Genomic DNA, 27281 nt, shown 5'->3' with positions numbered 1-27281 from the left:
GTGTTTCTCTAGCTTTAATGTGCATAGAAGTCACCTGAAGAGCTTGTTAAAATGCAAATTCTGATCCAGTAAGGCTGGGGCAGAGCCTGAGATTCTGTTTCTAATAAGCTCCCAAGTAATAAAGAATGTTGCTGGTCTGTAGACCAAGCTGTGAGTAGTCAGATTGTGGAGCTGTGGTTCTTAAACTTAAGCATGTATCAGAATGATCCGAAGGGCTTGTTAAAATGCACGCCTGTTTCAGATTCAGATCTGGAATGGGGCCTGATAATATGCATTCCTAACAAGCTCCCAGGGGATGGTGGGTGCAGAGGAGGCAACACAAGTTTTGGAGTCAGGCAGCTCTCGGCCTCATTTTCTGGCCTCATGACATTCTAGCTCTGTGATCTTGGATAAGTTACTTAATGTCTCTGAACTGTAATTATACTATCTGTAAAGTGATCATTACTGGGCAAGATCAAATGGGCTAATATAAAACACCTAACAGATTGCCAAGTGGGCTGGTCCTCAAACTTGATGGCAAATCTAATTACCTTGGGAGCTTTAAAAAAACAAAAAACAAAAAAACCCATAGTTGATTTAATTGGTCTAGGGTACTGAACATCAGGATTTTTTTTCTTTAATAGAGATGAGGTCTTGCTCTGTCACCCAGGCTGGAGTGCGGTGGCTCAATTATAGCTCACTGTAACGTCAGATTCCTGACCTCAAACAATCCTCCCACTTTGGCCTCCCAAAGTGCTGGGATTACAGGCATGAATGAACCACAAGGGCTGGCCAGGATCTATTTTTTTTTAATTGAGACAGGGTCTTGCTCTGTCACCCAGCCTGGAATATAGTGGCATGATCACAGCTCACTGCGGCCTCGACCTCCTGGGCTCAAGCGATCCTCCCACCTCAGCCTCCCGTGTAGCTGGGATTACATGTGTGTACCACCAACCCAGCTTTTTTTTTTTTTTGTAGAGATGTGGGGGTTTGCGGGGGTGGGTCTCACTTTGTTGCCCGGGTTGGTCTTGAATTCCTGGGCTCAAGCGATCCTGCTGCCTCAACCTGTCAAAGTGCTGGGATTATAAGTGTGGCCACCGAGCCTGGTCTTGGCCAGGATTTTTTTTAAAGCTACTCAAGTAATTCTGTACAGCCCGTGCTGGGTACTGGCCTGGTACCATGATTCCCAAACTGTGGTGCACATCAGAATACAGGTTGCTGGGCTGCACCCCCAGAGTTTCCGACTCAGTAGGTCTCGGAATTGGCATTTGGAACAGCTTCCCAGGCAATGAATATGATGCAGAGAACCAGGGTTAGAGGATAATCCTGGTTTGCTCAGGACAGCTCGTGTGGAGCATCACCCTGTCCCAGGTGTGCCACTTTACAAGCCCCCTGGGTCTGACTGGGGATGGGGCCAGACCCTGATGGGTGGGGAGGCCCCCGCAGGGAGTGCAGGAAGCACATGAGTTGTCAGGGAAGAGAAAGGGTGAGGTCACTGAGCTGAAACATGGCATCAGGGGCAAGAGAGGCAGCCTTGGCAATGGTGACCCAGAGCCCAAGAGCAAGACGTGTGGTTGGAAGCCCTAGAAGGCCGTTGGCTCAACACAAGGAAAAACTTCGACCTTGAGAACTGCCCTGTCTGGAAACGGCACCAGCTTCCTCTTCTGGCAGCGAGGGCCCTGTCCCTGTGGCGGAGGATGGGGGGTAGTCCAGCTGAGCTGGAGAGGAGGAGGAAGGAGAGATGTGTCAACTGGGCGATCTCTGAGTTCCCTTTGAAGTCTGCAATTGCACTTCCCTGCAGCCTCCAGTCTGCCTTTAATCCAGAAGCTGTTTGTTTAGGGAGGTGGCCGTCTGGAGCTTTCGCAACAGATTGGCTTTCCCCATAGGGGTGTTTCCCTTGCCTATCAGCAAGCGGTTTACTGTCCTGGGCCAAACAGGAAGGCGACAGCGCTAGACATAGCCGGTCCGCAAGGATGCGGTGCAGCGGTGCAGCGGTGCAGCGGTGCCGCAGGTGTCACCTCGAGAGTGCAGTCGGAGAGCGCTGCGGGTGAATGGGCGAGGCAAGGCAGGGGTACCCTAGGAATGCGACGCGGGGCTCCAGGGGGACAAACCCTGCCCCAGGCGGGGAGGGAGGAGGGAGCAGGAGGATCCAGCCCACGCCGCTGGCCACATCAGAGCACCAAGAGAACACCAACTCTTTATTACAGGAATTCCTATGAAACAGCTCCAAGAAAAAACCCACACATAGGAGGAAAAAAAATAACAAGCAACACTCACAGACGTGGGGCTGGGGCTTCCCCCGCAGTGCGCCCGTCCTGGCGCGGGGAAGGCTCAGAGACCCGTCGGGAACTCGAGCTGGGGACCCGAGGCACTCCTCGGAGACCTTCCCCTCCCTCCAGGACCTCAGGCCTGGCGCGAGGAGCAGTGGAGGGGGCGGCCGCTCCTCGGCAGGGCCCCCGAGCCAGCGTCCCGGCCCCGTGCGCGTTTCCAAACTTGGTCACGCTCGGCGGCGGCGGCGGCGCGTCCCGGCCCTCCCCAGAGAGGGGAAATTCGGCGTCGGGAGTCCGGGCAGGGTGGGTGGGACGAGGTGCAATCGCCGGCTCGCCTTCGCTACGCCCTTGTGATCTTGGGGTCACTGAGGCCACCAGGGCCGCGCCAAGGATCGGATCCCACTCCCAACCTCCCGAAGCCGCGCCGAAGCCTCGTGCCTGCCCAGGCTTCCCGGCTCTCCAGAAGGTCTGCGCGCTCCCATGTCCAGGGCGGGGCCACGGGCTGGGCAGCCTCCCTCCCCGTGGCAGTGGTGGGTGCCGTGTAAGCCTTCCTAGAATCAGCGTTCTCCTCCTCAGATCACCCGCCCGTCTCAGGGGCACCCAGCAAGCCCTTCTGCCCTAGGCGCTCCCACCCAGGCTGGCGGCCTTTCCACCTTGCTCTTCAGCCCTGCTACCTGCTCAAAGGGGTCACTCCAGGGCCCACTGCTGTCCACCCTCGGACAGCTGGGCTTCCAGTCCAGCTGGGGAGTCAGAGCCCCTGTGAGCCCCCACTGTGGTGTGACTCCAGAACTGGCTTTTGTCTGCTGCCAAATTAAAGACCCTGCCACCCTGGGGTGGCCACCCTCCCCACCCCTGCTGTGTGATGGGGAGCTGCTGGGAGTGAGCCCATCCCCAACAGCAGCAGCCTGATGAGGCCAGATGGGGCAGTCAGGAGATGCTCTCTGCAGCAGCCCATAGCACCTCAGAGTGCCTGGGGGACTGGCCGGGGACCTCCCACCCAGGCTAGGTGCAGGGCTTGTGTGCTGGGCCAGCAGCCCTGGGGGAAGGCTGAGATATGGGAGGCCCTGGAAGGGAGGGACCCAAGTGCCTGGAGGGAGCTGAGGAAGGGGACAGGGGGTCAGGCAGAGTCTGTGACAGGACAGATAGGGAACGGAGGGAGGCAGGGACTCCACCTCCTGGCCAAAGAGCCTCTGGTGGGGTCATCTTGCCCTTTTCCATATTCCAATTTTTATCTGCTTTCTGGATTTTTTTTTTTTCAAGGGAGGTTGGTTCCTGCATTTCCACTCATTGACCATAGGAACGCCTGGCTACAAAAGGAGCTGTAATTGGCTGCTGCCTCTAGGGGCCCCAGGTCCTTCCTCCAATTGCAAGGCAGCAACTCGGAAGTTCTAAGTCCCATGGAAAGTGGCAGTGGTTGGGCTGGACTGTGGCTGGAGGATCACTGGGCCTCGGTTCTCAAGCACCATCTGTCCGGCTGCAGCTGGGCCCTTCAGCTGGGGGCCAGTGTTGCTTTCCAGCTGCCCCCACCGGTTCAGATCATCTCTGGCAAGGAAGAGCTGCTGGCATCTGGCAGGGGGAAAAAGGGGATGGGAGGAGTCTTTTTCAAAGGAGCCCAATGGTCTTTCCTGGTCACTGGTTCCTGGAGAGACAGTTTTGGGAGAAGTTACCAAAGACCTAAGCCCTCCCCTTTCTCCAGGGACTCGAGGTCAACTGTAGAACTCTGCCTGGGTCATCCCCACCATTCGAATTCCTAGAACCATTCCAGCTTGCGGAGCTGCAGGGACTCTGGCAGCAGGAGATGGAGCGGAGGAATGGAATCCTGGGGGGAAGCAGCTATAGGGGAGGGCTTCAAGGTGGGAGGGTACCTGGCCCATTCTAATATGTCATAGCTCAAGAGAGCTAGGCCACAGAGATCTGTAGGTGGAAAAAAGTAAACTGGGGGCAGAACCTGGTAGGCCTCAGACACCAAGCTGAAGAGATCCTAAGACTTTACTCAGAAGACTCATTCAGGCTGGGCACGGTGGCTCACGTCTGTAATCTCAGCACTTTGGGAGGCCAAGGCAGACGGATCATGAGGTCGGGGGTTCAAGACCAGCCTGACCAGCATGGTGAAACCCCGTCTCTACTAAAAATACAAAAATTAGCCGGGCGTGGTAGTGGGTGCCTGTAATCCCAGCTACTCAGGAGGCTGAGGCAGGAGAATGGCTTGAACTTGGGAGGGGGAGGTTGCAGGGAGCAGAGATTGCGTCACTACACTCCAGCCTGGGCAACATAGCAAGACTCCATCCCTCCCAAAAAAAAAAATAGAAAAAAAAAAGGTTTATTCAAAGAGCATAGGAGAAATGGAACTAAAGTGGGGTTTTGGTGGTGGGATAATCAGAGTAGTTAGGGGCAGTGAAGAGAACAGGGCTGTGACCTAGGTGATGAGCATCTATCAGGGTGGTAATAGAAGGAATAGAAAAGAGAATGAAAGGGGGCAGTCAGCAGGAGAGACTGAGTTGCCACCCAAGACTGAAAAGAAAATCTTGGGTGCAGCTGGGGACACAAAGCAGCTCTGGAAGCCTAACTGCGATGGAGATTCAGATGTAGGAGCCAGATGCACAGAAGTGTTGCTGGTGCTATAAAAGAGGGCGGAGGCACTGCCAGAGTGGGCAGTGAGAAGACTTCAAAGAGGGTCAAGGGCAGAGCAACAAGGAGAGCCAGTCAGAGGAAGGAGAACCAGGCTTCGCGGGGTCACAGGAGCCAAGGGAGGGCAGTTTCGGGAAAGATCAGGGGAGTGTGTGTGGAAGAGCACCAGAAGAATGCAGAATAGGCTAAGGCCCTGAGCTGCTGGGTAACCTCCGAGTCAATCTGGATGATGGGAGGGGCTGTTAGCCTGTAGAGGATGAAGGATAGCAAGGGAGACTCAAAGACCCCTGGTATTTAAGGGGAGGAGGAAGAGGATGTCAACTTGTCGAACGAGCTGGAAAGGGACAAGCTGGAAGTCCTAGGACAGAAATAAATGATGAGGCCGGGTGCAGTGGCTCACACCTGTAATCCTAGCACTTTGGGAGGTCCAGGTGGGCGGATCACCTGGGGTCAGATGTTCGAAACCAGCCTGGCCAACATGGCGAAAATCCTTCTCTACTAAAAATACAAAAACAAATTAGCCAGGCACGATAGTGGGTGCCTATAATCCCAGCTATCCAGGAGGCTGAGGCAGGAGAATTGCTTGAACCTTAGAGGCGGAGGTTGCAATGAGCTGAGACTGCGCCACTGCACTCCAGCCTGGGCAACAGAGTGAGACTCTGTCTCAAAATAAATAAATAAATAACCGGGCATGGTGGCTCACTCCTGTAATCCCAGCACTTCGGGAGGCCGAGGTGGGCAGATTAGGAGGTCAGGAGACCAAGACCATCCTGGCTAACATGGTGAAACCCCGTCTCTACTAAAAAAATACAAAATATTAGCCGGGCATGGTGGTGGGCGCCTGTAGTCCCAGCTACTCAGGAGGCTGAGGCAGGAGAATGGCGTGAACCCGGGAGGCGGAGCTTGCAGTGAGCCAAGACTGCGCCGCTGCACTCCAGCCAGGGCCACAGAAGGAGACTCCATCTCAAAATAAATGAATGAATGAATGAATGAATGAGTGAATGAATGAATGAATGAATGATGAGCAAGGTTCTGATGTAGGCGTGGTTTGGACAGGACCTGTTTTCCCTGGGGACCAGTAGGAAGGAGGACGACGTGGAGACAGTAGCAGCGTGGGGTGACAGTGGGGGCGTTTCCCTGGCAGGCTCTATCTGGGCATTCCAGGACAGTGGGAAGTGGGCTGCGGCTCTGTGTTTGAGGAAAGCCTGAGGGGAATGGAAGGGGCTGCAGTGCCTGGTAGATGTGGTAGGGAGTCAGGTGGAACAGGTATGGGGGCCAGCTGCCCAGGCAGAGGGGAGAGGACACTTGTATTTACTTGTTCCTGGTTTCCCTCCATTGTGACTATCTTGAGGCAGGCGAGTATTTCTCCACGGTCTGCCACAGGGCCATGCCTGCCACGCCATCAACTCAAGAAAGCCTTGTAGATGCTGCCCACTGGGACCAGACCAGTGGCTGGGGAAGGCCGGGCAGCTTCCCCTCTCCCATGGGAAGGGGGGGCTGGAAGAGGGACAGCTGTCCTGGCCAAGTCCTGGAGGAGGCCTTGGCATTTTCTCTTTCTCCCCAAGAGGGTGCGCAGGAAGAGAGGAGGAGGAGTGGCTTGGAGGCCCAGGGCTTCAGCCAGAAACCGCTGCCTCAGGAGGGGTCTCCTCATCCTGGTGTGGCAGATCGCAGCCCTCCCAACCCGAGCAGGGGGCTGGAAAGAGCTCTGTGTGTGCATAGCCGGGTTGAGACCACCTCAGTTTTTCTTTTGTTTCTTTTTGTTGTTGTTGTTGTTGTTTTGAGATGAAGTTTCACTCTTGTCACCCAGGCTGGCATGCAATGGCGCGATCTCGGGGCTCACTGCAACCTCCGCCTCCCAGATTCAAGTGATTCTCCTGCCTCAGCCTCCCAAGTAGCTGGGATTACAGGTGCGTGCCACCACGCCAGGCTAACTTTTGTATTTTTTAGCAAAGACAGGGTTTCACCATACTGGCCAGGCTGGTCTCGAACTCCTGACCTCAGGTGATCCACCCACCTCGGCCTCCCAAAGTGCTGGGATTACAGGCATGAGACACCGTGCCCAGCCAGTTTTTCTTAAATTGTCCTCTCAGTGTGCTGTGTGTGTCCTGGACTGTCTTCTCAACTGGACTGTAAACTCTTCAAGGTCAAAGCTGATTTTGTTTTCCTGTTCTCAGCATCTGTCATAGGCAGGTGTGCTTATCTTTTGTCAAATGAATAAATAACCAAAAAAGACATGCAATGGACTAGTTCCCACTCCCGTGTCCCTGCCGCAACTATGAGGGAAGACACGTGGGGCCTGTACTACCCAGTTGCCTGAACCCAGCGCCTCTGGACACCTGGGAGGACACAAGGGGTGCACAGTGTGGGGGGCCCTGGCCTTGGGCAGTCCCTGGGTAGCTATGGCTCCAGGCCTTACCTTTTACTGTCCTTCTCGCAGGCCTTCCTCCACCTTGGGTGCCTCCTGACGCCTTCCCCGGAAGTCTTCGTCTGAAAAGGAGAGGGAAGCTACCTCATTCTCTACCCCGCAGGGCCTCGCTCAGCCACGGCCCCAGACTGGCCAAGACAGCTGACCCGACTCTCTCTGCCCCCTTCATTTGGGGCCCATGAAGATTCCCCCCAGGTGGATGATGCATGGGTCCAGGGAGAGAGGCAGCAGGACACTCAGGTGCTGGCCAGGGTCCACCACTGAGCTCTGAGACCTTGGACAAGTTCTCCCCTCGTCTTTGAGCCTCAATTTCCTCATCTATAAAAGGGATGGAAAAGCTGGACTATCTAGATGACCTCCAAGGCCCTTCCGGTCCTTGTTTCTGGATGCCTCCCAACCCTCGAATGTGGCATGAGGATTAAGGATCCGCTGCGGGCCCAGTAGGGTCTGAGGCAGTCTTCTGGCCCATGTGGCCTTTGGAAGGGACTGGGTGAAAGTTGAGAAGCCTCTGGGCCCACAGACGGAAGCTGCCCAGTGCTTGGTTCTTGGTTCAGACAGGCCGAGGGTCCCCCAAGGGGGTAGGCCTGTCTGCCACTTCACAGCCAAGAGAATATTCCCCAGAAACAGTACCTGGCACTTCATGCTACAGGTACACATCTAGATGGAAGTAGGGGAGGGTCCCCTTTCGGGGGTTGCAGGAAGGGAGAGGCGATGTCGACCAAGTCGGGGGGATCCATTTCTTTGGGTCACCTGCCCACCAACCCGCAGTGTCTCCTCCAAGGGACAGGGTGGGTGCTCCCATGAAACACCCAGGAACTCCGCTGGGAGATCACCGATCATAGAGAAGTTGGAGCTTACGACTCCCCTCCAGCCTCACCACACGCATGGCCCTCCACATCATCCAGGAGGTTGGCTGTTGACGCGGCAGCCCCCAGCCTGCCAGACCATTCAGGAAAACCATCCCAGGGATGAGAGGACACTGCCCTAGTCCCCCCAGTCCCACCCACTCTCTGCCCCACCCCTCAAGGCTCCGGAGGTATCTGACACAGCCACCTGACCCCCCACACCCCTAGTACTGTCCCCCGGGCTCCTTTTCCTGAGGTCAGTGGTGTGGCCAGGCCCTGACACTCTCACCCCGCTTACATCTCTGGGGATGGAGAAAAAGCTTCCTCCCTGTTTCCCTCTGGCTGCTGAGTCTCTGCTATCCTAGGCCCTGTTTGAGAAGCATGAATAGGAGTTCGGGTAAAAATGTGCAAAGCCGTATTTCTACTCGAGGAAGGCAGGGCCAACATGCTTGGAGTGAGGAGGACTCGTGCACTAGTTCAACTAGAGAAATGAGGGGAAGGTTTGATTTTGACGGAAGAACCACTTTTTCTCCCAAGAAGTACATGACCTCAGACCAAAAAAAGTTATAGGACAACTTCTGGGCCTACAGAAGGGAGATAGGAGCTGCTACCCTAGTCCTTAGGTCTGGTCCCTTGTTGGCAACGAGAGATGGGCAGTGGACTGGTGGCCAAGCTCATGGAGGGAAGGGGAGGAGGAAGGGAAGGCCACAGAGCCTCGTCCCACTCCCAGGGGAGGGCACAGCTGCAGGGAGTTCAGCAGGGGTCTTGCTCCGTAGCCCTTGGCTTCCACCACCCCCACCAGTGCCAGGCTGGAAAGGATACGACTGATGCTTCAACAAGTGTTTCCTCTTTGACTTCCTCATTTTGGTCTTCTCTGAGAAGGCTCGAGCAAGTTCAAACAGCTTCCTCCGGGTGGCTGGGGGCAGAGAGACCTGTGAGTCATTCTCTTGGCAGCCAGCACACCAGATGGCCTCCTCCCAGGTATGGGCAAGGCCAGGGGAGGACCCAGACCCCTTGGAGTGGGAGCAGGGGGCAGGCAAGGGTGGGAGCTGGGGAGAGAGAGGTGACAGGAATCACAGATCCCTGAGGATACCACCCCAGGAGTGAGAGGCTGCATCCTGGGTCAGCCTGCAGGGGCAGCACAGGACACCCTGAGCCAGGCCCAGGGACTGCAGGCGGCTCAAGATCCAAGTATTCCCTCCCCAGCTGCAACACACTGCAACGCATCTTGGCTCGCTTTCCCACCGCCACCGCCTTCCCGCCCCTCCCCTAGCCACCTCCAAAGTTGGTTCTGGGATTTCCATGACTAATCCGAGATTTTCCCTGAAATGGAGCCTGAGGGGATCGAAGCCTCATTCACACATGGCTGTGGGTCTATGTGGCGGGGAGGTGAGGGGGAGGGAAGGGGGCATTCAAGGCTGCTAGGACTTTGTGGAAAGAGGTCCTCCACCCCCACAGAGGCTTAGCAAGGGCCTCTCTGTGCAGTCAGCTCCGGCCAAGCCTCCTCAAGTCACAGAGAATGTGAACATGAGGACTGTGGTGAGGGCATGTGCGGCACGTTATTTTTCTGTAGACATCTGGCTCAAGAGGATTTAAAACTTAATTTGTTTCTAGACTCAGCTGTAGAGGGAAGTGACGTAGGAAGGCTGAAGGAGCCAGCCTGTGATGAAAATGTCACTGGTTCACCAAGAGTCAGCTGCATTACACATTCTGGAGGGCTCCCTTACTCCTGGGAGGCCACAGGGCCTGTCTCAGAAAAGCTGGGGAGAGAAGCGGGGCCTGAGCGGGACTCACATTTTCCCATGTGTTTCAGCTTGTCCCTGAATAAGGCATCTTCAGACACAGCGGGGTTGGCGTCACCAGTTCCTGGAAGGAGACACCTGCTGAAGGCCGGCCAGTGTGGCCAGCCATGGCCGCTGTCCCAGCCATACCCACCCATCTGAGGACAAATGCAAAGAGCGAGCAGGATTCTTCCCTGACCAGAAGGGAGTTTAAAGCAAGGAGGATGTGGAGTTCCAAGAGCTCCTCTTTCCCCTTGTGGACTTTGTTTCCTCCTCTGTAAAAATGGGGAGGGTTTAGTGGTCTACTGTGTGTGCGGAGAGCCGGCTTGTGTCTGCTCCCAACTGTTCACGCTCTGACCAACTCCATGTTTCATGACATCACCGTGGTAGCTTGGGAGTATTTCCACCATGGAGGTCACCAAGCACTACATATCAGGCTCCTGCTGCACCCAGAGTTGGCTGTGAAACATTCACCAGCACACAAGGGGCCTCCTGCACCCCAACATTCATGTGACGGTCAAATGAGGTGCTGGTTCAGAGCCGGCATTCACCTGTAGCAAGTCCCTTGTCCTTCCTGCCAGGGTAAGCCCATCCACTGCTCCCTCCCAGCCACAGGGTTTCTGGCTATTAGACAATGAGTACAAACAGAATGGGACTAGTCCTGGAGTCAGAACCCTGCTGGCCACGCGGTCTCCTGGGCTCGCTCGGTATCCGCTTGGGTCTTTTGCTGCCTTTCTGAAACCCCTGCTCTCTGTCCCGCAACGTGGTTAATCCCCAGTCACCTTGCCTGCTAAGTCCCCTTTGAGTCATTCTGATCCATCTCAGCAGCCCTGGTATCTCTAGTTAATTCAGGATCAAGGACAAGAGGCTCCTGCTTAAAACTCTCAGCTGCACATCTGCTGAGGCCTAAGCACCCAGCCTGCTGCTTATGAGTCAGTTCCACAGGATTTTCTCCCTTCAAGCTGGGGTCAGCTCAGCTCCCCATCCCTCTGCTCCTCCACCCCCAACTCCACTGCATGATGCAAGGTCTATTCCAGGCAAGAGCCCTTCTCCGAGGCGGGCGGCTTGTGTACGCGTGGGGCAGGAGGCACTGACTGACGAGGGGCCACTGTTCACACACAGGCACCAGGTCATCATTCCCAGCTGTGGCTCAACCTAGTAGTCTGTGCATCCCAGGAGCACTGCTACCCCTCACCCCCATCCAACCCTCCTTCAGCCATTAGAGCTTCTGAGCAGAAGAGCCTGGCCCTCTTTACCAGCAATTCTTACTTCCCACCACCTTGTACACAAAGCTAGAAATTCCTCTTCCTCCAACACCTAGGGCAGGGCCCAACAGATGGGAGATATTCTCCAGCTACGTCATGAATGAATGAGTCAACTCCCCAGATTAATCCTGCCCTCCTTTTCTTCCATGCATTTGCTAAAATCAATAAGTCCTCAGCTTTGCTAGTTTGTTCTACCTGTTTTCTGGGCATTTCTCCTTACAAGACCATAAACTTCCTCAGGAAACAGACCAAGAGTTATCAGTCTCTGAGTCCCACCATAAGGCAGTTTGGAGTCCTTTTCTTTTCTTTCTTTTTTTTTTTTTTTTTGGAGATAGGGTCTCACTCTGTCACCCAAGCTGGAGTGCAGTGGCATAATCACAGCTCACTGCAGCCTCAACCTCCTGGGCTCAAGTGATCCTCCCACCTCAGCCTCCTGAGTAGCTGGGACTACAAGCACATGCCAATATGCCCAGCTAATTTTTGGTACTTTTTTGGTAGAGACAGGGGGACTTACTTTGTTGCCCAAGCTGGTCTTGAACTCCTGGACTCAAGCAATCCATCTGCCTCGGCCTCTCAAAGTGTTGGGATTACAGGTGTGAGCCACTGCACCTGGCCATGTGTCCTTGACTAGCCTATACTCAAGGCATAGGTTGAGAGTTCAGCCAGCCTATGTTATTTGATCACAAATGGGGGCTCAGAAGCCCAGCAGTGGCTGGATTGGAAAGACCCCAGAGCAGCTAAATGGAGTGGATATGGAGGTGGGGGGAGAAGCGGCCCCACCAGCCTGCTGAGGAGGCCCACACCCCCTCCTACAATCTGTTTTTTCACCCTACTCCCAAACTCCAAATATGCAAAGCAAAGTTGGGTATGAGCCCCCCCATGCCTCTAGGTTTTCTTCCCCAGAAGGCAAAGTTACCTGGGACAGGAGACGGAAAGCCAAAGTCGTTTCCGACAGCCACGCTGCTGGATTTAGATTTCTGGGATTCGTATTTCAATCGATCTGGAAAAGGACCACATTCATAGGTCAGGGAGGTTAGCTCCTGGGCTCCCAGGGACAGGCTGGGCTGGGATACGGTAGTTTGCTAGAGGCTAAGTCCCCAGAATCGCACATGAGCACACACGGGCACCCAAAATATGAGTGCACACAACATCTACCAGCTCTCAAAGAACCAGCAGTAAGAGAAACTACTGCCTGACAGCCATCTCAAATGTCAGAATTAAAAGACTCGGAGAGATTGTAGAGTCCAGACTCTCTCATTTAAAAGGAAAGGCTTGGCCAGGGGTGGTGGCTCACGCCTGTAATTGCAGCACTTTGGGAGGCTAAGGTGGGCAGACCACCTGAGGTCAGGAGTTCGAGACCAGCCTGGCCAACATGGTGAAACCCCATCTCTACCAAAAGTACAAAAATCAGCCAGGTGCAGTGGTGTGTGCCTATAATCCCACCTACTTGAAAGGCTGAGGCAGGAGAAACACTTGAACCTGGGAGGCGGAGATTGCAGTGAGCCGAGATTGAGCCACTGCATTTCAACCTGGGCGACAAGAGGGAGACTCTGTCTCAAAAAAATAAATAAATAAATAATAAACGGAAAGGCCTTGAGCCTTCCAGCACCTTTGCTGCAGAGCTGGGGCTAACCTTGGGCCTCAGCCCAGCCTTCTCCCTGCACAACTTGCTCCTCCCTCACCAACACACCATCAGTTACACACACAAGCTCTCACGCTGTGGCCATCACAGGGACAGAGCTCCACTGCCCTCTCATTTCCTCTATCCCAAACGCACTCCCACCCTGCAGGGGAAAGGTAGCCAGGCTGGGGAGCAGGGTCTCCAACCCAGAGACAACCCAAATACCTGCAAAGTTCCAGAGCCCCTGCTCTAAGGTCTTCCACTCAAGAGCCTCCCCAACCCTGGCGTTCACGAACCCAGTCATTCTGTTCCCGGAGCTCCAGACACATCACGCCTGCCTTGGGGCTGGGGCTCTGTGAGGAGGGGCAGTGCTCTTCTCCCTGCTGCCCTGTGCCAAGGCCAGTTCCTGGCACAGAGCAGGTGTGCAAAGGGAAGAAGGCCTAAGAGTGCACACCCTTCTTCCTCTGAGTCCCAAGGGAGAAAGGGGTGGGTTAGTGACCCAGGTCCCCATAGGCAGAATTCTGAGGCTCCCACGGGATAACTTGGTGGGAGTCAAGGCTCAGTAGGACAGAAAGCACCTGGCCCCTCAGCCCCCAGCTCAGTGCTTTCCTGAGCCCCAAGGCTAAAGCCAGCATCACCTCCCTTCTTCAGCCAGGGAGAAGTGGCTGCAGGCACTGCCCACCTCTCTCCAGGGCAAGGAGGAAGTCGCGGTTTCGTTGCAGCTCCTTCATGAACTCCTCGTTCTGTAGGAAAAGCGCGATCCTCTCATCCTCCAGGTACTGCTTCCAGCGGCTCTCCTGGTCTCGGGGCCCTGGCCCAGTCATGGCAGGCGGACCTCCGTCTCCGCTCCCAGGCTTGGGGCCCCCAGCATTACCCTGAGGAGGGAGGCGAGCATGTTGAACGTGTACACACAAGGGTACATGTTGCACAAACATCCACATCCCTCTGGTTGCACACACGCCCTGTCCAAGATCCTCTAGCCCTCACCTGAGGCTCACACCTCCTAATGGAACCTAGTGGCAAGCCAAAATCCAACGGACAGGTCAGAGCCCTCACTGCAGGGGACACAGCTGTAGCCTAAAAACTATTTTTCCTCCACGCCACGGACCACCTCATACCTTCATCTACAACCTGAACAGTCCTGAAAAGAAATCTGCAAACTGTGGAACAGCCTATACGTGGATTCCCAAACTCAACCCTCTCCCGGCACCAGCAGCCTCAGGGTGGACCTGCCCCGCTGTGGGGCACCTTGGAGCATGCCAACATCTATCGAGAAGCTGCCTCTGGCCCTTTCCCGAGGGAGGAAGGGGGGTGCTCTGGCCCTCCACCATTGGCCACCCCATGCCCGCCTCTCTCCAGCCTGAGGTGACTGCTGCAGCAGACAGCCTCCTTAGGCTGCCACCTTCCCTGGATAGAACAGGAAACCTCCAGACCCAGGCAGGAAGTGAGGCTTTCAGTTCAGCATTCCTTCCCTACGAACCCAGGGCAACAGAAATAGCTCAGCCTGGGTTTAAACATCAGGAAGTAAAACTGGCTGGCACAAATTGTGTGGGCAAAGAGAGATGCTGGACAGGCAGGTGGGAGTGGAAGGCGGGGGCGGCCCGTTACCTGTATGCTGTCCAGCTGCTGGGGGAGGATGCGGAGAAAGTCATCCGGGAGGTTGCCCAGTAGTGGTGGGTTCCAGTTCCGATAGCGTCTCTGGCTTGTAGGGGCTGCAGAGCTCAGCACGTCGATACTAGGGGATGGGAGGTGACAGGGAAGAGGGAGTCATTAAGCCCAACCCCAGGTCTCCTGGCCCCATCACACCAGGTCCTCAGGCAGGTCAGATCCTGCTCAGAGATTCCCATGGCCTCCACTGCCCCCAGAACAAAGGCCCGTCACTTTGTGTCATCACTGGAGATGTCTCCACCGGCCTCAGCGAACTCCCCAGCCATTCATGCTGTCCAGTCACATGCCCGCCCAGGTCTCTAGACCTTCGGCGCTGTCTGTCCATGGTGCACATGTGGAACTCTGTGGATTTAGCTATAGATGTTTACAAATGTGCCCTAAAGACAGCAGGGATTGTATCCTTTCATGCTTCTATGCTAGCACCTACACAGTGCCAGGCTCACGGTGCTGAGTGACAGGTATGGTCCAAAGGAACAGACACATAAGCCACCAACAGCACAGCCTGCTGCATGTTGGTTTGCTGAAGAGGGGGCATATGGGGACGCCAGGATCCGTACAGAGGGTAAAGCAGATCCAAGCTCCAGTTCTGGCTCAACCACCAGCCGGCGGGGTAGTCTTAGGTGGGCCCCTGTTCCCCTCTCGGGTTCGGTTTCCTTAGCTAGAAACTGCTGCCCAGGTACTGGGGAGCCCCTCAGGAGGCCATGTCCTGAGCAGTGTTCTGAAAAGTGCGTGGAGAGGTGAGTGTGGAAGGGATCTCGCTCTCAGGGTGCTCTGGGACCACTCTTTCCAGGCCTGGTGTGTGTGTGGCAGGAGCTCCGTGCCATGGCAGAGCCAACAGCTGGGCAAGGCAGTAGAGGAAGAGGGGGTGGCACACACACCCTCCCTGACCCCCAGGCTCCCGCCCTACCGCCCTGGGCCTGAGGGCAGCTCGGAGCCCAGCCAGGAGCTCCCCACAGCTCCATGGCAGCCTGCAGCGTGGCAACCGCAGGACACGTGTTCCGCTGAGTCAGGGAAACGGCACACTGAGAAGGCAGCCGAGGGCCGGGCGGTGGGGGCCGCTCTCGCTCTCTCGGGCCTGGCTTTGATTTGGTCTCCAGCTCTAGGAATCCCGCCCGCCCCCTCACTGGAGGGGAGCTTTTCCGGGCTGCAGCTGACTATGGAAATAACTTCCTTTCCTTTTCTATTTTGGGCGGGTGGCCGGCGGCGGGGGCGAGGGGAAGGGGCGGGGGCGGCAGCAGACGGGATAACCAGCTGCTAAGTGCCTGGTGGGAGCTCAGCTCTTGCAGACTGGAGCCAAGGGAACCCCAGCACGCCTCGTCCACCCTCTGGCTGCACAGACACAAGGGGAGAGGGAATGGTCTGGAGAGGAGCTTGCATCACAACCCGGGACTCCCATTCCTAGGCCAAATTTTTTCTACATCACTGCCACCTTCTGCCACTGTTGGAGGCTTCATTTTTCTCCAAAGGCCAGAGATGGGGAGTGAGGAAGCCCCATCTCTCAGGGACTCCCAGACCACCCCAGGCTACAGCAGGGAGGGACCCTCGCCAGGGGTATTACCCGTTCTTGGGGTCTCAGGGTCTTCATCTGGGACACGGGTGCCCACCCCCAACTTAACCACACCTCGGAGCCACCCAGGAAAGCAGCGGAGGGAGAACCTCAGAAGGTGCATCTGGACTCCTCTAGCCATGAGGACTCCAAGTGCAGAAGGGGACAAGGTGGAGGAGGCCCCTGTTCTCAGCTGAGTTTCCTTGCTGCTGGGCCTGTGGTCCTGAAGGAAGGCCAGGCCCAGCCCCCTCCTGGCCCCTTGCCTGGCACTGGTAGAGATGAGGTCAGCCCACAGCTGCATGAGCCAGGGGGCCCTGAGCACAGGCAGCCCAGGCAACTCCATTGTGGTCGGAAAGGAATGTCAGAAATGAGCTGAGACGCAAATAAAAAAAAAACTTCCAAGGCTGTAATTTTAACGGAAAAACAGCAGGCGGCCTGTGTGGATGGGTCCCCTGGGTTTCAGAGACCGTCTTTCTTTCAGACAGATGGAGGGAAGGACAGGCTGGGGGAGGGGAAGGAGAGAGGCGGGAGGATTTCCCAGCCCAGAGTCTCTGACTCTGGACCCCAAAACTACAACTTCAAGCCCCATCGGACCCCTAGGTTTACCCATGGAACATCAGACCTGATGGAAAGGGATTTCAGAGACAGGCCTTCCAGGTAAAATTTTTGGTAAAAACTGGACATTGAAGTCCAGAGGTGGTTCAAGCTATGTCCCAGGACACACACATCATCCAGGCAAAACCTGGACCCAGGGATCGTGACATTTGAAGCATGCTCCCGGGGGGTGGCCCTGCCTCTCTTGCCCTAGCAGGCCAATGCCCACGCTCCCAAACTCTGCTCCATCTGCAGGTTCTCGGCACCCCAGTGACTGGAGGTAGCAGAAGGGGGCCAGGCCATTCCCCCACTCAAATTTGATCTCCCTCAGCAGCCAGAGGAAGAATCCTAAAACAGGAGCCTGATTGTGTCACTCTCCAGGTTAAGGCCCTTGAATGGCTCCCCGGCTGGCTGCAAGAGAACATGGAAGCTCCCTGGAAGGCCACAGGGCCCTTGATCTGCTTACCTCTCCAGCCTTACCCACCGGTAGATACTTCCAGGAGGCCCCCAGATGGGCCCTCTTTCCTGCCTCCAGGCCTCTGCACATGCTCCTTCTTTGCCTGAGCGCCTCCCTGTCCTCTGCTTCTCCACATTACTGCCAATGTGACCTTCAGGTCACAGCCTGGATATCAGTTTCTCCCGGCAGCCTTCCCTGCCCCTGTGTCTTGGGCTTCCCTAGACCCTGATCTCCTTGGCAGTGTGTGGGGAAACAGGCAGCACCGTATTCACCTCCACATCACACACATGGCTCAGCACATGGTTCACACACATGGTTCAGGAGTCCTGTCCTCACCACCTCATCACACACATGGCTCAGCACCTGCATACACAGCAGGCAATTCAGTCAATGCTGGAAATGAATGTCTTGGATAGAGGGACTGGACAAGGCACTGGAGATGGTCTAGAGGCCCAGGTCTAGCAGAGCCATCCTGGGGCAAAGGGACCCGTGGCTCTACTGAACACTGGCCTCTGGGGGAAGCCTCGCCTCTGGTCTCAATGTTCAATGTTAGAGCTAAACTCAGAGGCCAGCCAGTGTAGCTGGGGGACAGGAGGGAGCAGTAAACCATGATTATAGATCTGGTCTATAACTGGGACTGTGCTAAGTGCTCCACACACATCTCATTCAGTCCTCCTCAGTGCTAACATGGAAATTACTATTCCCATTTCAGGGGAGGCAAACAAAGCTCAGAGAGGTCAAGCAATGAGCCAAAGGCCACATTGCAAAGGTGCCTGGAGAATTCTAAGCTAGGCAGGTGAAGGAAGGGGTGGGGAAAACAGACTGCTTCTGTCTGACTCCACTAGTCAAGTTCTCCTCAGTGCATCCACTCCCAACCCAGCAAAGCCTTCATTTCCTGAGTCAGGCTCCAGAACCTCAAGCAAGAGCAGTAACTTGTCGAAAGCCCACAGGGTCTCCTGAGCCTTGGTCTAGTGCTGAGGTTACCTTGCCCCCAAGTGGGACTCCTATCACTGAACTGCACCACCCTGCCCTCCCCCGCCCCCACAGCAGGCTGAACACCCAGCCAGAGTAGGGAGGGAGGATGTGGCGTGGATATCCATACCACATTTATACTGGGATTTTCAGCCAAGCCTGATGGTATGCCCTGTAGTCCCAGCTATTCGGGAGGCTGAGGCGGGAGGACCGCTAGAGGCCAGGAGTTCAAATTCACCATGGGCAACATAGTGAGACCCTGTTTCTATTTAAAGAAAAAAAACTCCTTTCTCTTATGGCCTCAGTTTTCCCTTCTGAAAAATAGGTGGAACCACTCTGCCTAGTAGAAACTGAACTTTTTGCAAAAGTATCTTGGAATATTTAAAAAAAAAAAAAAAAGGTGGGGGTCGGGGCAGTTCCAATGGCTTACATCTGTAATCCCAGCACTTTGGGAGACCGAGGTGGGCGAATCACCTGAGATCAGGAGTTCGAGACCAGCCTGGCAACATGGTGAAACCCCTTCTACTAAAAATACAAAAGTTAGCCAGGCATGGTGGTACACATCTGTAATCACAGCTACTCAGGAGGCTGAGGCAGGAGAATCACTTGAACCTGGGAGGCGGAGGTTGCAGTGAGCAGAGATCATGCCAATGCACTCCAGCCTGGATGATAGAGTGAGACACCGACTCAAAAAAACAAAAAGTCAAAGAAAGGAAAATCATTTAGCCCGGGGCTCTGTGATCCATCCCAGGCTGCAAGTCCTGCCTATGTCTCACCCAGACCCACTCACTCACTCCCCACCTCCCACTCCAGTACAGCCTGCCAGCTCCTGGTACCATTCGTGATAAAGATCCCAGCTCTGTTCCTGTCCCTGACTCAAAACACTTCCCTCCCTCCTCCCTCAGTAACTTTCTAGGACTGACTCTATGAGCTCCCTAAGCTGCAATCACAGAGATTTTTCTCATTCGGGAGGTGACAGGACACAGCAGTGAAGAGTGATTAGCTTTAAGTCAGAATGACCTGGATTCAAACTCCAGCTCTTAGTCTTGGGGAAGTTATGGAATCTCTCAAGGCTCAGTTTCCTCGTCCATAAATAGGGGTGATGACAACAGTGCCCGCCTCTGCGTTAAATGTAATGGTGTAGGTAAAGAACCTGCTCTGCTTCTGGCATTGGAAGGGTGCTTAGTCAATGCTAGCTATACTTGTGTGATAACAGAGTTCACCACTGCTCTAGGGCTGTTCTGGGGAGAAGGGAAGATCCAACTGGGGCAGGTGCCCTGTCCCATCATCTCCGCACCCCCTCACCACTCCAGGCCTGAGCCATTCTAAGAAACAGCAGCTCTAGGGCAAAGAGGCCACACCCCAGCTCCGGCAGCCCCAGCACAAACGTGGAGCCCAGAAAAACAAGCACCCCAGAGACCCGGGGGACCTTGTTGGCAACTAGCTTGCTTATTTATTTATTTATTTATGATTTATTTATTTATTTATTTATTGAGACAGAGTCTCACTCTGATGCCCAGGCTGGAGTGCAGTGGCGCCATCTTGGCTCACTGCAACCTCTGCCTCCTGGGTTCAAGCAGTTCTCCTGCCTCAGCCTCCCAAGTAGATGGAATTATAGGCGTACGCCACCACCCCCGGCTAATCTTTGCATTTTTAGTAGAGATGGGGTTTCACCATGTTGCTCAGGCTGGTCTTGAACTCCTGACCTCAAGTGATCCACCTATCTTGGCTTCCCAAAGTGCTGGGATTACAGACGTAAGCCACTGTGCCCAGCCTAGCTTCATTTTAAGCTTCCAAATTACAGTCTCTAACCTGGAAGAAGTTTCCAGGGACCTTGCAGTCTACCTCCCTGCCTCCAGTTATCAAACTACCTTAATGAAAGAGACTTGCTCTCACTGCTTAAAAATCCCCACAACATCCCTAGCCCAAGGATGGCAGCTAGCCATTCCATCAATTACTGATGACTGGCTGGGAATGCTGTGTTCTGTGTTGAGGAGGATCTGAGGCTCTGTCTTGACTCAGCAGGAAAGAGCACAGTGATGAATCAGTCATGTTTGCTGTGGGCTTGGGAGGGGAAGTGTCAGTACACATTCCCTGTTTGTCATTCCTACTCTGGCATCTCCCTTGACTATAAGCTCCCAGAAAGCAGAGGCTGAGCTTTACTTAACTCTGTGTCCCATATGGTACGAGACACACCGCCTAGCCTACAGTAGGAATTTAGGAAATGTTTGCGCTTGCAATCCTTACCTTTTGCAAGTTCTCCTTGGTATCTAGCTAAAATGTCTCTTGCTGCAGTAGAAGCCTGTTCTTGGAGAATATACTGAGGGGTCCAGCCAAGTTTCCTGTTGTTTGTACACAGCCCCAGCCACTGATCCTCTTCCCTACCACCCTGTGCTCTGAGACATGACAGATTCTCACCGGGGAGGCGGAGTCGGGGGAGCCAGAGGGTAGGGCCGGTCGAACACGTGCATGTGGTAGGCTGGTGGGGAGTACACAGGCGGTGGCTCTTCATCCGAGCTATCGGGTTCCAAAGTCCTTTCCAAGATCTAAATCAGAGGCAACAGAGAGAGAAATATTAATCATCCCTCCTTGAATTTAAATACCATTTAGACAAAATCAAGTGTGGGAGGGCAGGTATAATAAAGGAACTCTGTGTGTTGCTAGTGGGAGTGTAAATCGATACAATCACCACTTTAGGAAACTGCCTTTTTGAAAAAGCTAAACATAGCTACCTCTGACCCTCTAGTTCTGGCACACTCCACAGACATCAAAGTATATGTCCCCAAAAGAATGTTCACAGCAGCATTCTCCCTCCATGTGCAGTTCAAACACAGGCAGAAACAAACACACAGTGGTAAGGGTCAGGGCGATGTGCCCTCTGTGGGGCGGGTAAGGGCGGGAATGGACACCAGGGGCACTCCAGGTTCTGGGGATGATGGCTCTTGAGCTGGTGCTGATAATGTGTTTTATTCACGCTGTGAAACTCCACTGAGCTGCATGCGTGTGACTCATGTGCTCCTGTACCCACGCTATTCTTTGATGATAACATCATTCATACCCTCTCTCAAAGTACCTCCACGTCTCTGATGTCACCTTAACCTCGAACAACCTGGTGCTGTAGGATATGGCTCATTACCCCATTTGACACAGAAGGAAACTCAGGCCTAGGCTAAGTGACATGGCAAAAGCCACATGCTTTTTAGAATAGATCTTCAACTTGGACCACAAGGATCCCTCCCTCAGGCACACTGGCTGCACACTCAGGTTGGACTCTCAGGGCGGAGAGTAGCAAGGGGAGTGCCTGGGATGCCTGCTGTCCTTCCCAAGCTCTTGTCTTCTCCAGGAGCCAAGAAGAGGGCCAGGGAGAGGCCAAGGACTGGGCAAAGTCTGGGGTCCTGCTCCACTGACCAACTTAGATTCTTCCCCAGAGACCCAGAGAGGAGTTTGGGGCAGCTAAACACATGGCTACCTCTGACTCTCCAGTTCTGGCACACTCCACAGACATCAAAGTATATGTTCTCCTGCCTCAGCCTCCCAAGTAGATGGAATTACAGGCGTGCACCATCACCCCTGGCTAATCTTTGTATTTTCAGTAGGGCGGGGTTTCACCATGTTGACCAGGCTGGTCTTGAACTCCTGACCTCAAGTAATCCACCACAGGAGGCGGCCCCTGACTGGGAGATCCTTCACCACACAGCCCAACCTGGCCTACACCTTCACCTCCCGCTCACTCCCCACAACTCTGTTCCCATCTCCTCCAAGATCAAAGAACATGGGAGGAGCTCAGAGAGGCTGTGACTCTCAGGTGCCCCAGAGCCCCCAGAGCCCCCAGACCTCGAGTGAGTTTGCAGAAGTCACCATAATCACGCTGCCTGTATAAGCCTGGGCTGGGCCAGGCTGCACTGGTACAGCTCTGCCCTGAGACCAGCCACGCCCAGCACACACAGCCTCCCAGGGGCACCTGGTGGGTAGGGAGGTGAGCCTGTGCGTGTGAGCACACCTACACACACATACCCACACACACGCACACATGCACACACATGCACACGTGCTCTCTGCAGTGCTCTGCGCATACACAGCTAGCTCAACCCAAGGAGGCCTCGCGCCCTGGAATGCACTAACGTTCTTTCCTTTGAGGCCGAAAGTATTTAAACAGATGCTTTTGCAGGAAAGGAAGAATGTAGCACTTGGCAGGCCACTGCTCTGCTTACCCTAAATTTCCACAAGAAAGGAAAAAAGAGAACACTGTAAGCGCTGCTCCTGTTCCCTGGCGAATCTTTGGTGCCTGGCACAGGACAGTGGCCCTGCAAGTACCTGGCTCATTCAGAGAACTTGCTGCTGCTGTCCCCCAGCCCCGACACCCTGTTTCCCAGACCCCTCTGCTCTGAGGGATAGGGCTCTGGGCTGCGGCCTTGAGGCTAGCAGTGGTGGGTCTGGGTGGCTGGCCTGGGCTATTCCCACTGATGTGGGTCGGAGTGAGGTGGCTGAGGAGGGGAGGAGAGCTTAGTAGAAACTGTCCCCTAAAGGAAGCTGCTTGGGGTTTCCTCTGACTGTGGCCAGCAGCAGTCAGCCCCCTAGACTCAGGGCAATCAGGCCTCCCCAGCCACACCAGGAGGGCCCCCAACACAGCTCCTCCGTGCAGCCTCCCAGGGCAGCAAGCCCAGACAGACGTTCATCAGAGCCTCCTGGAGAGGACTTGGGAAACACAGAGAAGGCAGATGGCCGGCCAGGCAAGCTCCAGAATGCAGGGCCTGAGTCCCAAGGAGAGTAACCCCAGCAGCGCTGCTGGTCTCCCTGGCCTCTCCCTCCCACTGCCACCAGCCACAAAGAGGTTGTTCTTCTGGCTCTAAAGGTGCTGAAGTTTTGGGCTTTTCAGCCTCCTGGCTTAACTCATTGTGGGTGATGGATGCCTGCCAGGTGCTCCAGGGGGGCAGGGTGTAGGCCATTTATCTGACAGGAGATATTTCTCCATGGCAAGGATACCCCTCGGGCCAGCCCACCATCCATCAGCCCCCAGAAAGGTTTTTTTTTCCATTCAGCAGTTATTGTCATTCCAGCTGTGGCTCATAAATTTTCCGAAGCACTTTCCGCTGGCTCAGGAGCTGCCTGCCTATGGGCCCAGGCAGAGTTCCAAAGGTGGGGGGTTGGGGAGACTGCCAAGGGAGGGGAGGGGGCTCAATTTGGAAAGCAAGATTCTTAGAAAAACAGAAGTGCACATACAGCAAGGGCCTACTTAGCGGGTGGTGAAGCCTTGCAGAGGTTTATAGGGCTATGGGGGCCTTGGACAAAGGAGGAAATACTACCCTACCTGCCAGACTGTCAGGGCAAATCAGACTGCAGAAAGGGTCAGAGCTTGCAGAGAGCTTTCTTTCCAGTTCACACTTAGAGCGTATACAGTTGACTCTCGAATAACTTGAGTTTGAACTGCATGGGTGCCCTTACAGGCAGATTTTCTTCCACCTCCACCACCCCTGAGACAGCAGGACCAACCCCTCCTCTCCTCTCACTCCTCCTCAGCCCACTCAATGTGAGACGATGAGGATGAAGCCCTTTACGATGATCTACTTCTACTTAATGAATAGAAAATATATTTTGTCTTGCTTATGATTTTCTTAACATTTTCTTTTCTCTAGCTTACTTTATTGTAGGAATACAGTATATGATACATATGACATACAAAATATATGTTAATCAACTGTTTCTGTTAACAGTAAGACTTGAGGTCAACAATAGGCTATTAGTAGTCAATTTCTGGGAAAATCAAAAGTTATATTAAAAAGTGAATTTTTGACTGTATGGGGGGATTCACTGCCCCTAACAGCTGCATTGTTCAATGGTCAATTGTATCTGCAGACACACACATACACACGCACACTCTCACTCTCTCTCTCCTTCTTTCTACAAAGAGGATCCATATTTTCCCATACTCCTTCCACCACCTACTCCAAGTAGATCAAAGGAGTGGTCTCCCAAGGAGAGAGACAATGGAAAACTGTACAAAGACAGCAGCAGCATTTATTCATTCAACAAACACTCCCCAAGCGCTTGCTATGTGCCTGGATCGTCCTGGGTGCTGCAGATGACACAGGTATAAGCCAGATGTCTTTGCCAACAGAGCTTCTCCACCCCCAGGAGAAGTCCTAGCAGCACACACTAAGGAGGAAACGCAAGGAGACTTCGCCTTGCAGGATGACTGATGGAGAACAGGGACGAGGGTAATAATAACGCCACAGCACAAAGTTTGTGAGGATTAGAAGAGACGACACATCGGGACGGGTGCGGCGGCTCATGCCTGTAATCCCAACACGTTGGAAGGCCAAGGCGGGCAGATCACCTGAGGTCAGGAGTTCAAGACCAGCCTGGCCAACATGGTGAAACCCTGTCTCTACTAAAACTACAAAATTAGCCGAGTGTGGTGGCACATGCCTGTAGTCCCAGCTACTCAGGAGGCTGAGGCAGGAGAATCACTTGAACCTGGGAGATGGAGGTTGCAGTGAGCTGAGATCGCACCATTGTACTCCAGCCTGGGTGACAGAGGAAGACTCTGTCCCCCGCCACCCAAAAAAAAAAAGTAGAGATGATACATCTAAAGCACTTAGGATGATGCCTGGCATGGGTCGGGACTCAATAAAGAGTGGAGTTAAATCCCACCTGATCTGGGTCCTGGTCTTGTCCATGGCTGCAAGTCCCAGATGGCCCTGTGGACAGCACCCCTCTGATTAACAGGCTCTGTGTGCCTCACCCTTCTGCACCAAGCACCTCAGGCTCTGCTGATACTAGGAGGCCAGATGTCCACTGAACTCGGGTGGGACTGGGAGGGACTCACTACCTCCAGCAGATGGGTACTGATGCAGTACGCAGGTCCCCTCTCTCCAGTCACCTCCCTGGAGAGACTGCTTGGCTATGGCTCACTACTGCTTCCATCAGGCCACACAGTCAGAGGGATTTAACTGGCAAGTCTGATTCCTCACTACCTTTCCATGGCTATGCTCCCAGGATACAGCCACACTCTTTTTTCTCAGCATCAGGGCTTTGTCAACCTCACTGATCTCCTCTCACTCTAGGACCCTGACAGATGGTCCTGCTGCCAGTTCCCTAGCCAGTCAGACACTATTTCACCTCCCAGCCTCTGCACAAGCTGTTCCCTTTGCCTACACACCCTTCCCCCGGCTTCACTCTTCCTTTGGGTCTCCGCTTAGGGTTTGGGCTTAGCCATCGCTTCCTCTGGGAAGCCACCCCTTTCTGCTGCTTCCACGTCTCCATCGAGCACTTACTCTGGCTGTCAGTACGGGACTCCCGCTCCTAGTCCACACTGGACTCTGAGCTCCAGGACGGCAGAAACCTGGTCTAACTTGGCCACTAGCGAACTCTAGGCCTGGAAGTGGAGTTCAGTATGTTGGGGTGGGGCCCAGGCACCTGCATTTGTAACAAGCACCTTGATTGTGATGCCTCCTGACTCAGGGTCTAGTGCCACGTCTCACACACCACTGAGTGGGTGCTCAGTGTTTGTTGAATGACTGCATGATTTCTGCCCATAAAATAAGGTCACTGACGACGGATGGTACTTTTCCCTAGGGGAAGTAAGGCTGCTTGCTAATTAGAACCTAGACAGCGGAGTAACCCAGGTCTTCTTAGAGGTTCCAACGGTGGTTGGAATTACCTGGGCCGCGCCCCTACCTCCGGAGGGATGCTGTCCTCCGAGTCGGAGCTGTCCTCATAGACACCGCCGCCACCGCCGCCGCCACCGCCCTCCAAGTTCATCTGCAGCAGCTGGTCGATGGTGGCGTCCACAGCACCGCTGTTGGCGCGCAGCACGCATTCGATGATGTCGTAATCCATGTTGGGGAACATGGTCTTGAAGTCATCCATGGCCTGGTTGAACTCCAGGCGGCGCACCTGGCGGGCCGGCCGGCTGTTGTTGAGCTCCTGGGGGGAGGCCGCGCCTCCCCCGCCCCCGCGCGCCCCGGCTGTGCCACCCCCGCCGCTGCCGCTGCTGCTCCGGCGGAACAGGCTGGTCATTTTGCGGAGCCGCTTGGAGAAAATGTTTCTAGCCGGCAGCAAAGCCCCTTCCCCGGGGTCTTTCCGCGGTCAGCCGCTTGCTTGCTCTGCGGCCTCGGGCAGCTCACTCCAGCGCCTCCTCCGCCCCGGGTGGCCAGGCAGGAATGGGCTGCCGAGGGCTCCGGGTTAGGAGACTACGGGCGCGCGGGGCCCCAGGCGGCCCTCGGAGAGTGGTCCTCGCGGGGCGGTGGCATGCGGGACCGGGCCGTGCTGGGGCTGGGCGGCCGGTCATCCACACCCCCGGGGCATCCTGGCACCAGCTTCACGGATGGTCCCACCTGAAACCGAGGGAAATGGAGTCAGGGCCGAGACTAGCAAAACATGAGCTCAGGCCAAGGGCTATTAAGAAATGAGGGCAGGGAGGCGCGACCCCTACCATGCTCAAGGGAGACTTGCTTCTTCCTCCTGCTTTCTCCCCAGCTTCAATAATGAAATCCCTGCAGTTCTTTACTAGCACAGGACAGCTATCAGTTAGCAAGAGCTTCCTCCGACCCAGGTACCATCCTAAGCGTTCTATGGGGGCCAACTCATGACAGTACTGTAAGGTAGGTACTAGTATCCCCATGCTGCAGATGGAAAAAGTGAGGTATAGATGCTGAGTTAGTGGAGGAGTCAGGATTTGAATCTGGGACATATGGCCCCCAAGCCACTGGTCTCTACCATTACACTTACTGCCAAGGACCCCTGAAGAGCTGACTGAGGCAGGAGGGGCTCTTAAAGATGTCCTGCCTCTCTGATCTCTAGTTCCTGTTCTCATCTTCTCACATCACTGCCCCAACATCGTGGTCCCACCACCAGGGCAGGCATCTTGTGCAGAGCTCCACCAAACCCCAGGGACAGCAGTGATGAGAAACGGGACCCTCCAGTGTCACCGGGAGCTTCTGGCCTGAGAGAGGAAACAGAGCTCCATCCTTGCAGAGCCTCGGGCTGTTGGGGAGGCCCATTTCCCACTCTTGGTAAACTCATGTCAGGCTCTAAAACTCAGTCCGCTCCCCTGAGAAGCACCAGCCCAACAGAGAGATGCAGAGAGATGCAAGGCCATTGTCAACTCCTGGAATTCATTATCCTCACCCCAATGTCAGGCCGACATGTTTTATTTATATCACAGACATGTTTGTTCTTGTGGAACACTCAGTGTCCCTAAATATTTTTTAAAATCCCAGAAGTTTTTT

At 54.7% G+C, this 27281-nt stretch overlaps 1 protein-coding gene across 3 annotated transcripts; it reads right to left on the bottom strand.

The window, feature by feature from the left end:
* Nucleotides 1–2164: 2164 nt before the first annotated feature.
* On the bottom strand, nucleotides 2165–26386 carry CUEDC1 (CUE domain containing 1). 3 transcript variants are annotated; one of them, XM_050764710.1, is made up of 10 exons: nucleotides 25729–26386; nucleotides 20470–20597; nucleotides 14423–14549; nucleotides 13497–13689; nucleotides 12110–12193; nucleotides 9942–10013; nucleotides 8970–9063; nucleotides 8161–8238; nucleotides 7294–7364; nucleotides 2165–3888 (listed from the first exon to the last, which is right to left on the bottom strand). In XM_050764710.1, the coding sequence occupies exons 1-10, from the start codon at nucleotides 26068–26070 to the stop codon at nucleotides 3638–3640; spliced, it is 1440 nt and encodes a 479-aa protein (XP_050620667.1). In that variant the 5' UTR covers nucleotides 26071–26386; the 3' UTR covers nucleotides 2165–3637. The 3 variants fall into 3 exon arrangements, with proteins under 3 accessions (XP_050620667.1, XP_050620668.1, XP_050620669.1); XM_050764711.1 differs by having other exon boundaries at nucleotides 2165–3815; nucleotides 25729–26384; XM_050764712.1 differs by having other exon boundaries at nucleotides 3790–3888; nucleotides 8180–8238; nucleotides 25729–26383.
* Nucleotides 26387–27281: the final 895 nt, after the last annotated feature.

Source organism: Macaca thibetana, chromosome 16, assembly GCF_024542745.1.
Source record: "Macaca thibetana thibetana isolate TM-01 chromosome 16, ASM2454274v1, whole genome shotgun sequence".
Lineage (NCBI taxonomy): Eukaryota > Metazoa > Chordata > Mammalia > Primates > Cercopithecidae > Macaca > Macaca thibetana.
The sequence above is the reverse complement of the archived record's forward strand: the minus strand, read 5'-3'. Positions and strand labels throughout refer to the sequence as shown.